At 41.6% G+C, this 13,106-nt stretch overlaps 1 protein-coding gene across 1 annotated transcript in view; it reads right to left on the minus strand.

Annotated features, from left to right (window-relative positions):
* UNC119 (unc-119 lipid binding chaperone) overlaps nucleotides 1-13,106 on the minus strand; it is a 113,197-nt gene that overhangs the window by 14,042 nt on the left and 86,049 nt on the right. Inside the window, exon 2 of the mRNA XM_040338507.1 lies at nucleotides 9,599-9,712. Within this exon, the coding sequence (XP_040194441.1) occupies nucleotides 9,599-9,712 (114 nt within the window). The remainder of the gene's footprint in view (nucleotides 1-9,598; nucleotides 9,713-13,106) is intronic.

A 13,106-nucleotide genomic window follows, 5' to 3' on the forward strand; every position in this document is an offset into this window, starting at 1 on the left:
CAGACCTAAGGGCCCGGTATGCTCCTGAGGGGGGGACCCATGCCGGATTTTTATTTAAAATCCGGCGGGGACTTCCCCCTCAGGATTCATAACAAACGCCGCACACGTGTAGAATTGGCGGGAATCCAAGTCGGATCTCCCGTCGCTTCTATGACGCGCTTGCTGGGATGTGCTGTCACTATTCCAGTGAGTGTGAGATGTCGGCGAGATCTCGGCACCCTGTCGCCGAGTATCAGCGCGACGCTGTCGTGCTGAAAGCACAATATCACAAACACCTACTGTATGTGGATTATATCTTTTTTTTTTTTTCAGGACAAATTGGGATTTCATTTGGTGGTAAATAGTAATGGATATCTCCTATTTATTTATTTTTATCATCAAAGGAAAACTGGAGCAAATTGGTAAAAACAAAACTAAAAAGTATTTTTTTAAATTTAGCTGTATATTTCTTGCTACTACTATAACCTACCACCATCCTGCTACTGACGATTGAGGTGATGCCACATGTGTATGTTAGTTGTTGCATGTACCCATAGTACAGCCCAGAAACTATAGTGCGCATTTTGCTTTTTTTTATCCTACCTAAAAAACAGACACTGACACTGATACCAATTTAAAAAAATGCTTTTAAAAAACAGTTCTGCCCATAATATACTGGACCATGACTTTTGACCCTTACTTCACCCAAACACTAAGGCCGCGTACACACGGTCGGACAAAACCGATGAGAATGGACCGAGGTTCAGTTTCATCGGTCCAAACCGACCGTGTGTATAGCCCATCGGTCTGTTTTCCTTCGGTCCAAAATTTTAAAACATGCTTCAAAATCGAACCGATGGACCGCTGACCGATCGGTCCAAACCGATGGTTAGTACACAAAAGCATCGGTTCAAAACCCGCGCATGCTCAGAATCAAGTTGACGCATGCTTGGAAGCATTGAACTTGGTTTTATTCAGCACGTCGTGTGTTTGACGTCACCGCGCTCTTACCCGATCGGTTTTTGGAACGATGGTGTGTACGCACATCAGACCACTTCAGCGGTGAACCGATGGAAATGGCCCGTCGGACCATTCTCATCGGTTTGGAACGACCGCATGTACGTGGCCTAAGGCTACTTTCACACTGAGGCGCTTTACAGGCGCTAAAACGCTAAAAATAGCGACCAACGCGCCTCTCCTGTCACTCCAGTGTGAAAGCCTGAGTGATTTCACACTGGAGCGGTGCTCTGGCAGCGCATTACAAAATTCCTGTTAGCAGCATCTTTGAGGCGCTGTAGGAGCAGTGTATACAAAGCAGACCTTGTATGAAAACATAATTTAACATTATATCAACTTTTGCCGCTCAGCCTTTGTAAGCCAAGTTACATTTTTTAAACCATTAGCTGTGTGTATGGTTGAGTGTAAAGAGCTTTAATTTGACTGCACTGAAAAAAAAAAAAAAATTTATGACAATTATCCTCACCTAGTTGCATTAAGGGATCTTTCCATTTGGGCTGTTAATATGCAAATGTTCCCAAATACATATACATTGGAAGGATTTCATAGAATTAAAAGTAGTATTAATAATTTTGCTAGGAACAATGTGGAGTAAGGCGACACTCAAAACCGACCTTATGATTATGATGAGATGTGGATATGGCTGTGTATAGCCTCAGCCAGCACTGTTCAAGCCATGCACCCTGACCTGTTCTGCCCTGCCTACCTGGGCTTGGTCACAGAGGCGAGAAGCACTCGCTGAGACTATACACAGCCATATCCATATATGAAGCACCGGAGTCATTTTTGAGAGTCTTACCCCACATATGTCCACGCCTGGTAGGGACACCAATTATCCTCCAGCTTTTATCAGCACTCCAAAGCATTTGAAATGTGAAATGTTCAAGTAAAACCTATTTTTTACCATGACCATATTGGAGGAATCTCTTTAGGCATACTAAGAAAGAAAAAACTACACATCTAAAAGTCACTGTACCTTGCTAATCAATACAATCACGTTATATAGCTATTCAATTTCAAATTTTCTCCAAACTCACTATTTCATGAATGTGTAGTCTGGAAAGAGGAAAGTTACAACATTTCCTTTAAAGGTATTACAAAATAGATCCTGTGCATAATACTCTTTGGCCACTAGGTGGAACTGTTCTATTGCTTAATATTTCTTATTGCCAATATACCGATGTCCTATTAAATCAAGCAAAGAATATACAACACGAGGTTCCCATAAAAAAAGTCATCATTCAGTAATCTGGTATCAATAAACCAAAAATGTATTGGTTTCTCTGGGTTATCACAAAAATGATGGATGTTTAACTTTTTATTTCCATTGATCATTTCAAGTAATAAGGCTGTCTATTTTTATGCTGATCAATTTCAAGTTCTGACTTTGGCTGTTCCACAGTCTTTCCTTGTCAGTGATTCCAGGTAGTCGGTTCAATCGTTTTGATTGGTTTTAGTAAAAATAACAAAATAAGCACCAGAGTCGCAGGGGCTTCAGAAGGAGCATTCAAAAGTATAAAACACAGAAAAGTGCCAATGAAAAACAAGCAAGGCAATATATTAGGTGAGGGGGGGGGGCTATGGGGAACCCCCATGTCTAATTCCATATAATTCTCAAGACGGGTACCCCTGCCACGGGTTACCCCGTACAAAGTGATTCCAGGTGTTCAAGCAAGTGACTTTTTTTTAGCACTGATCACTGTATTGGTGCCACTGGTCCCCAAAAAGATCGCCGCCATTACCAGTAAAAACAAAAAAAAAACAAAAATTAAATTTAAAAAATGTAAAGTCCATAAATCTATCCCCTATTTTGTAGACGCTATAACTTTTGTGCAAATCAATCAGTACAAACTTATTGTGATTTTTTTACCAAAAATATGTAGAAGAATACATATTGGCCTAAATTGATGAATAAATGAAATGTATATATTTTTTTGGGATATGTATTATATATTTTTTTTTTAAAAATTGTCTGCCTTTTTTTGTTTGTAGCACAAAAAAAAAAAAAAAAACAAACACAGAGGTGATCAAATACCACCAAAAAGAAAGCTATACCTGTGGGAAAATAAGGACCTCAATTTTATTTGGGTATAGCATTGCACGACCATACAATTGTCAGGTAAAATAGCCCACCCGGGGCTGAAGTGGTTAAAAAAAAAAAAAAATGAGAAAGTCATAAAAAGTGTACTGTAGGAAAAACACCACAACAATTCCACCAACTGAAAATACACAGCTTATTATCAGACACCTATCTTGATATTGTAACCTAACCAGGGCTCAAGTCCTGCGGGAACGTGTGGGAACGGAGTTCCTGCACTTTTTTTACAGCAGGAACTCAGTTACCTTTGCAGGACTAGAGCAGCCGAGCCGCCCGAGCCAATCCTTCACTAAGCGGCGATGCCCAGCTCGAGTCACTGTCAGGGGAAGGCGAACCTTAGTAATCCTTTATGTTACTGGCCGCTTCCTGTATATGGATTCATCGATGCTGCAATGTCTCCTGGGAGCTTTTGTCATTGTTCCCAGGAGACATTGCGGAGGTCTGCCGCGAGTTATCGCGCAATTCACAAAGAACTTGCTTCTTTCTAAATCCCGCGACAACTTGCGGCAGACCTCCGCAATGTCTCCTGGGAACAATGACAAAAGCTCCCAGGAGACATTGCAGCATCGAGGAAGTAACGGAATACCTGCACACTACCCGATAAATCCATATACAGGAAGCGGGCAGTAACATAAAGGATTACTAAGGTACAGTGGATCGAAAAAAAAAAAACACACGGTTTATTAATTATGCATATGTGCGTATCATTTTTTTTTTTTTTTGGTGGGGGAGTGGATCTTGGGTGGGAGTTCCCACACTTTTTTCCCCAGGACTTGACCCCTGAACCTAACTGTTCAAATGCCCATTACAATTGTGGCTCACAAGTTTAAAAGAAATGGGGCCTAAAAATAGGAATGATCTGTCAAACACTGACATGATTGTACATGTCAGGGTGAGGTTGTATGTAGATGATCGGGTGTATCCAGGTCATGGTATAGCCAGTAGTATTTAGTCACTCTAACTGTACGTGTGCTTTAATGTTGAAGACACTTCACTGCTCATCCAAGCAGCTATTAAGTACACTAAGGGCCCATTCACACCCGAAACTGCACATAACTGCGCGTTTTTATGCATTTGAAGCGCTTTTAATGTGCGACTGACGTGCGTTTGAGCTCTGCATTTTAATGCAGTATCAATGCATTTTTCGCTACATTTTTGGGCTTGGCTTTGTTGTATTTGTCCTTTTTCGTAGTGTGTGGAAAAAAGTAAGAATGTCTTCTCTTTTGGTCAAAATTCTGGCGCTGGCCATTGCCATTTTGAGACGACTTACTCGGAGGCGTCGTTACTGGGTTCATCCACTACTGATGGAAAGAGACCAAAGGTAGTAGTTTGAATATTCTCAAGAGTCTTGGACAGGATGCAATCTCCATACATTTTGAACAGGCTTAATTTCTGGGCCTAATTTCTGCAGGTACTCCTACCCCAATTTTCAAAAAATATTTCCCATCATTAGTACAGGCTGAAGAGGGGTCCATGTGGTCACTGCACTCTGTTTGGGAACACTTCATGACTGATATGGCTATCCTGATAACCACATGCAATAATCAACATTGTGATCTCCTGTCTGTCCATTTCTTCATAATAAAGAAAATTCTTGCTCTCTCCCAGATCCTCTTTTCTTCTGTTGTCCTTATAATGCTGATGTTTGGAGTCATAAAGCACAGGGTACTCCTGGATCATGGTAATGAAGTCCTTTGCATCTATTGGTGACCTGTATGCCATTTTGGCTGTGCTCTGTTCTCCACACACACCACATGCACAGAGCTAGGAAGGTAATGGGAGGAAGGGACAGGACATCGGAAAGGAGGGACAGGTTATAATAATTAGTACAATTATTATTTTTATTTTTTAAGGGGCGCAGCGCATTTGTAATGCATTTTAACTTCTAAGTGCTGCATGCAGGCAGCCCATTCAAGTCTTTTACGACGCAGCCGCTTGTCCTATTGTGATGTTTATGCACGTGCACATAAGTTGTCCCAAACACACACTGTCTCCATTTAGCCCACACTCACACACCTGTCACATTAGGAGGAATAACTGTGTCCTTGAAGGCTCTGCCTTCTAATAGAGCTCAATAGGCTGCCCGCACACAGCAACTTAAAGTACTGAATTCTGCACTCAAAAAAAAAAATTTGACACCGGAACTCCTACAGGTATTGTATAACAAGATAATCCTGAGGATTAGATTTCCTGGCCGGACACACTGAGTGCTTGTAATACTCCCTCCGCAGCCACTGCAGAGTTGCACCAACCAAAGAAAAAGGACACCATAATGTGGAGTTCCAATCTCTTATCTGCATTGTTCTTAAAGGCCAGAACCTTATCCACTGGGATCATCAGGGCCTTGCACTGGTAAGAAATAACTGGATCTATGGTTGGAGAAATCCACCTCAATAGGGTACCGCTGAGTTAAAGGGTTTTTTAACCCATCTATATAAAACTATGCCAGTCCCTCTATTAGAGGCTGGCATAGCACACAGTGTCATTAGTTTAAAAAGACAAGTGTTCTAAATACCCAATTTGAACTGTCTTCAGGCCGGTCACATCACTCGCAGCCACTTTACAGCTCAGATGGATTGCTTCTGCCAGAGGGGCCATGATCTCCCTCTGATTTAAGCCGAGGAGATCACGTGGCACATGACCAGCCTGAGACACACAGAGGGTGACAGGCAGGAAGGTGGGGGTGAGGGGAGAGAGAGGAGAGCAGAGGGGACAGGTACGTATCATGCAGGGATGCAAACAGACCACGGTGATCAGGGCAGAGCAGCCCTGATTTTCGTGGTCTGTTTAGAGAGGGCATACAGGAAGTGGCAAGTTAATTTTTTTTTTTTACAGTTTAGAAGGCACAAGTGCTGTGCTGTGTAATCTGCTTTAAGGAACCGGGGGGGGGGGGGGGGGGTTAACAAACACTTTAACCATTTTAGAAATGAAAACAACTTTTCCAGATGAGCTCAATCAGCAGACATTACTTCCTGCAAGTTAGGATGCAGAGGAAAAGATTTGGTGACTGCCAGGACCCAAGACCTTCAGAGAAGTACATTTTTGAAATGGCAGCTTTGTACCGCTTTAATTTAATCCTGACCACATCTGCCAAAAACTCAACTGTGGTCCTATGTGCCTGAGACAGGTCCGAACTCTGAGCCTCTTACTAAGAGGACTCTTCAAGAAAAGAGGACTCCTGCACCTTACCACTTCCCCTTCTCCACATACTCGTCCAAAGAATAATCTTCAATGTTCTTGCAACAAGTGAAGCACCCACATTTACATCCCAGGCATTACAACCCCCTTAGAACCTCTGAGAGCTCTTCACACAAGCCTGAGGAGACTGCAGAAAATGTCTCCCTAGACACAAAGGAGTTTGGGGAACATATACCTGAAACAGTGGAAAGACCTAATAAGGACAGAAATTCTGAACTGATCTGACCCCGAGGGCAGCCATTACATGGGGAACTATGTGGGGGCCTGCTCTACCCTTAGAAGGGATTTGAGAGTTCATCCCTTTGTCTTTCCCACCACCTCACTGCCTGCATTCTGCCAGGGAGTTTTTGGGAATATAAAGCCTTACCTCAAAAGGGTAATTATATGACCACAGCCAAGTAGTGGCCTAGCAATGCCTACCATGCGCCACCACAATACCTGCAGGCAGATGCCATAGGTGAGGAGGCCAACCACTTGGCCTGTGTTGCTGTGCAAGGAGGGGTGGCACTCCACATATGTAAAAATTGTAGGTTTACTGCACTCCGATATGACGGAGCGTATTAATTTTATTTATTTATAACACCAATAAAGATCCATACACAGAACAATCACAGGGATGCAGGTTGCAGGGCTATCAGAGAGCCCAATCTTAACCCATCAGTGGGCACACTGCAAAAGGGCTTTCAGCGACATGTCTCCTCCTTAGGGATCACAACCTTGGACTTGTAGGGCATCCTGTCAGCATCAATTCCAGCTACCAAGTACCCAGGCCAACACTGCCAGTGCCGACAGGCAATCTTACATAGCCGCCGACTGCATCACTCGGGCCCGCCCCCGGCGCGCAGTGTCATTGGATGTGATTGACAGCAGCGCCAGCCAATGGCTGCGCTGCTATCAATCCGTCCAACCTAGCCAATCAACGGCCAGGCTGGGAACCGAACAGGATGACGGGGACACGCACAGGACTTTTGAAGGGTGAGGTAAGCAAAACGGGGGCTCTGGGGGGGGGGGGGGCGGTGGCCGATGCTGTCAGATGTTTTTTCACCTTAATGCATAGGATGCATTAAGGTGAAAAAACATTTACCTTTACTACCCTTTAAGATCTTACTTTTTCCCCTTTTCTGCTGGAACACAGTACTAGATCATAATGACAACCGATAAAATTAGAATGAAGACTTGCTAAACAGGAATCATTGCGTTTCCTGTTTGCATTTGCTGTATTAACTGATGCTGCTGTTATAAGTTCCTTATTTTCAAGTGTTCTGCAAGAAGCTTTTTCCTTTTCAGTCTGATCATGTTTGTCCCCTTCATCTTTACATGCAAACAAAGCTGTCCAGCAAAAGTGACAGCAAATTTAACACTACCATGGGTGCTTACAGAGTTTCAAAACAGAACTGCATGTTTACATTTAGATACTACTGGGCTGTGTAGAGTTGGGAAAAAGATTGATGTGGATCCCGATCCTCCAGAACTGGAGAGGACAGATGTCTTACTTTGTATGAATTATGTATATATATATATATATATATATATATATATATATATATATATATACATATATATATACATACACACACACACATATACACACACACACACACACACACACACACACACACACACACACTGTATATATATATATATATATATATATATATATATATATATACACACACACATACATACACACACACACACACACATATACACACACACACACACACACACGTCTATGGTCAAGCTTTGCATTACTTCATTGAATAAGCCTGACGATTCCAAATTCCTTTGCATAAATAACCTTTTAAAACCCACAGTGCTCTAGGCTTAATGACTGTATAACGCTACAATGTCTTCCTTGCAAATACCCACTGTACAAATTATAACAAAGAAAAAATAATAATAATAATAATAATAATAATAATAATCAGCACTTTCCAATCCTATCTACATAAAATAGAATAAAATATTACCAGTTAAATGTCATTTTCATAACATTGAACTTGTTAGTGCCTGGAACACTCTGTATAGAGTCTCTGTACAGAACCAATCAAAGCGGCTCTGTACATTCAGATTACTGTGACGGACCATAAAAAGACCAATTACAGGTACCACATGATGTAAACCAATGTTTCTCAACTCCAGTCCTCAAGTACTCCCAACAGGCCATGATTTCAGGCTTTCAATTATTTTGTACAGGTGATTTGATCAGTTTCACTGCCTTAGTAATTACCACAGCCGTTTCATCTAAGGGAAATCCTGAAAACATGACCTGTTCGGGGTACTTGAGGACTGCAGTTGAGAAACCTTGATGTAAACATTGTATGTGTGCATCTATGAGCCCCCTTCCCTTCCTTTCAGGCCCTATTTACACAGGGTGATTACTTGAGCGCCCTGTATAGGGACGTGTTTTGCTGGCAAGAAGATGCAGTTGAACCGTGCATCCTCGTGCTGGCAGTCCTATAGATCTCCTTTTGGGACATGCAGCTTCACAGACAGCCACTATGTCCTAATATGACCTCTATGTGGGTGTGAGTGTGTGACGTGAATGCACCCTTGGTGCATTCAGTGTCATGCACCCACACCCACAGAGGTGCCACATTGGGACACAACAGCTGTGTTCATTCAGCAGCTTATCCCAATAGACATCTATGGGACAGCTGGCACAGAGATGCATGGAAAACCTGTACATCCCCTTGCCAACTAAACAAAGCCCTGTACAGGCACACTGTAAATCGCCTGAAATGACTGGGACCTTACAATTGGGTAAGGGGAGCAAACAGGAGCTAATGAATTAATTGATGGCGTCATTAATTATTTATGAAATTGAATCAAGGCAGCAACTTCTGCAAGTAAAGTTGTAATTCCTTTCACCCTCCTCTCCTATACATCCAATCTTCATAGTGTCTTTCTATGTGACCTGTATGTTAACCCTTTGCTTCCCTTATCCTGCACATTAACCCCGTCATCTGCTTCCCACCTTCCTTTATATCTAGTGCACCATTACCAGCATGTTTCTTGTGGCAAAAAAAATAAATACCACTTTATGGGGTCTACTTTAAAAAAAAAAAGGGGTCATTTTGGGGATGTTTGCACGGTCACAGCATTTTTATTGAAAACAAATGAAACTTTTTTTTTTTGAGAAAATACTATCGGTCTTAAAAAAAAAAAATGCATGAAATAATTTGGGTACAGTGTTGCACAATTGAGCAATTATGAAAGTATCACGGCACTGGAAACTGGAAAACATCCAGGTAATGAAGGGGTAAACCAGAATAGTACTCAAGTAGTTAATAAAAGTAACCTCACCGGATGCTGGTGGCTTTGTGATTTCAAATAGAACTGTTCCTGACTCCATGTCTCGGATTTTAAATCTTGTGAAGTCTATCTTGTAAATATTTTCGTCTGGAGTGCATAAATAATCTGTGAAAAGAGCAAATGGATGGTTAGATTTTAAGAAGGTTAAAAAAAAAAAAAAAGGTCTACAAGCTAAAATGTTAACAATGTTCATCACCTTAGGTTGGTCATGCACTGCACAGGTTCTGCTGTTCTGACTATTGCTTGGGTCAGTTTATCCAAAACTGAAATCAATTAAAGCCAGATGTAATCTAGTAGGCCAAGCTGGCCCCGACATCTAATATCTATAGGGGAATCATGCAGCAAGAGGTGTCCTCCATGGGATCTGTACCTATCCTCTTTTGGCTATTCCAAATGCTGTTGCTGCATTCTTCAGAATATAAATTAGAAAAATAAAAAAAGGATGTTGGATGGTTTTGAAAGGTGTGCAGCAAAATGCTGTAGCGTTTACTAAAAAACTTAATTATCAGTGTTTTAAGCCCAACAACCTCTAACGCTTAAAATACTCCAGTGATGATATATTATACATGTAAAAAGCACAAGTGCTCATTACTACACAGTGTTGACCTTATTTAGCATTCCCATTTCATAATGTGTATACCAAAATCAGCTTTAGAGTAAACGGCCATACACACTGGCCAGTTCCATATAAACATTCAGGCTTGTGTGTGCGCAGCAGGTGGTTCGACAGAAGCCGGCTTCTGTTGAATGGGAATGACTGGAAAAGGTCTGGAGATTGGCATCCGATCAGCATTCTAAGCCAATGGCTGAAAGCAGTAACTGGTGTGTTCTGGCAAGGGGTTGTCCCCCCTATCAGAATTCAATGGCTCAGCGGATGGGGGGGGGGGGATGTCTCTGTACTAACATTGCAAAGTTAGTACAGCGGCTCCTCTCCAGGTTGTCAGGTTTTTTCCTTCAGGCCACTGGGTTGAAAAAAAACAAAACACAAGGAGGCGCATAGGCGGAGCCTGACTGAGCAGACATGCCGGCTTAGAGCTCTGCTCCTGAAGGGATGTTTGTGTCTTGGCTCAGCTTCACCCAGTAAATATTGTTACTCAGCCTGCTAATAACAATCACCACTTAATGTAATGGTTCTTGGGAGCCAATGAAGCCAAAAAACAAGTAGTGTTGCCTCAGGTTTCAGTCAAAATGGCACTAGCTTCATCCCCTCCCCCCTGTTACCTCACACTCAGCGCTCTAAGGTGTCTGTGGCAATACAGGGGGAATATGACCCAGATTCAGATATACAAACTTCACAAATTACATCTTTTACAGACTCTAGTCATTCTTCTGTTCGGAGGCAATTTGAAAAATGCTTCACAAAGCCCTTAAACCTCAGATCATATAACAAACAGTCTGACTAGGGAAATCAGCACTGCAAATCCTGAACTGCGAGTTGATGGACTTGAAAATAACACCCAGACTTATGCAGTTAAATTTGAAAACCTCAAAAGAGGAAAACGTAATCCTTCAATCTCGTTTAGAAGATTACGAAAATAGGGCCCGGCGTTCCAATTTCTGTATACGTGGAATACCTGATTCTGTCACCGATTTGCAAGCCACCATGCTATCCCTATTTTAAGAACTACAGCCTTTCATACCAGTCGAAAGAATCTAGATGGACAGTGTTCATAGAGCGCTCACACAACACAAAGCTGATGGACCACCACGTGATATCGCCAAATTTCACAATTTCCGTACCTATTTCCGCAGCTAGAGCAAAAGATCCACTGATTTAGCGGACAATTAGCGGACCTCCAGCTGTTGCAAAACTACAAGACCCATCATGCCTCTGGGTGTCATGCTTGTGGCTGTCAGAGTCTTGCTATGCCTCATGGGAATCGTAGTTCTGCAACAGCTGGAGGTCCGCTAATTGCATATTCCCGAAATAGAGTCACCAGGGGAAATAAAAACATGTTAGTTTTTCTTCTGCTACGCCAACTCCTGAGGACTCTATGGACTGACTTTTTTCTTTTTGTTTGACTCAATGTCAGGTATTCTTATATCTTTAACTTCCAACAAGATGTTTGGTAAACTTTTTTTTTTGTCTTGCCAGTTTAGAATTTACTTGATGCAAACTTTCTATAGTTTAACTCCTTGCTTTTCAGCTGGTCATTTTTTTATTTATTTTTTACTGACAGTAGTGAGTTGTTTGCTATATTTCTTCACGTGGCCTCCAGCCATTTGTTTTTTTTAATGTTTTTTGGGATGTTTTTTTGTTTCTTGTAAACACCTTAACCCATCTCTCCCCTATCCCGAGATCCCAGCATTCATCTTGGTGCATTAATGATTCCATTCTAACTCACCCATCCCATTGTCTAGATATTAATGAGATAGTCATTGAGAGCATGTTTAATAACACTTCTGCAGATATTTACCCTCTCACTCTTCGGGAAGCCCATAAACCTGTAATTCGAGGTACACTTATCCGGCAAGCATCATTTCTCAAATGCGAGTGTAAGCTCCTTCACCAAAAATTAGAAAATTACTTCAATCTGTGTCACAATGCATTCCAAAATTCTCCCTCCCCTTCTACTAAAGCCAAGCTTGAAAGAGCCCGCTTAGAATTCGACCCGTTTCTCACTGACTCTGCAGATAAATTAATACGTAAATCACAACACCTTTATTACCTCAAAGCAAATAAACCAGATACAGTACCCCATTAGCTCGAACCTTACACTCACGGCAAAAACCTAAGACATCTGTGCGACTCAAACTAAATTGCGATTCATACACAAGTAACCCTGTCAAAATTGTACACACATTCCGCTCAAATCTTTTTAAATTATATTCACCCAGCCATAATTTTGACCATGCTGCTGCGGATTCCCTTTTTCACAAATTATCCTTACAACACTCTCACAAACCCACCGTGAATGACTTGAATGTCTCATCTCTGCAACAGAAGTCATAGTGGCTATTAAGGCTTTAAAACTTAATAAACGTTTCGGCCCAGAAGAATTTTCTGCTTCATACTGCAAGAAATGTTTTCTTTCAGAAGCCTTAATGGCCATAATTTCCATGCTTCCCAAATCTAAAACAGATACAACCTCTTGGACAAATTACCATCCTATTTCGCTTCTTAATATTGACATTAAACTTTTAGCTAAAATACTTGCGATCCGCTTGAATCAAAAAGTATTAGGCAAACTTGTTCATGGAGATCAAGTTGGGTTTATCCCCTCACACCAAGCAAGTGATAATATTCGTAGCACTTCTTTACTCACCCATGTCGCTAAATCCAGATGTCTACCTGCATGTTTTTTATCGCTAGATATAAGAAAAGCATTCAACACTGTCTCATGGCCATACTTACAATATATTCTTAAAAAATGAGGGTTTGGACCGCATTTTTTTAAGTGGATTTCTTCCTTATACGACAAGTCAAATGCATTTATAAAATATGCGTTTTTTAAATCAGACCCTTTTCCTATTGGAGGAGGCACCTGTCAAGGATGTC

Source organism: Rana temporaria, chromosome 2 (genome assembly GCF_905171775.1).
Source record: "Rana temporaria chromosome 2, aRanTem1.1, whole genome shotgun sequence".
In the NCBI taxonomy this organism is placed as follows: domain Eukaryota; kingdom Metazoa; phylum Chordata; class Amphibia; order Anura; family Ranidae; genus Rana; species Rana temporaria.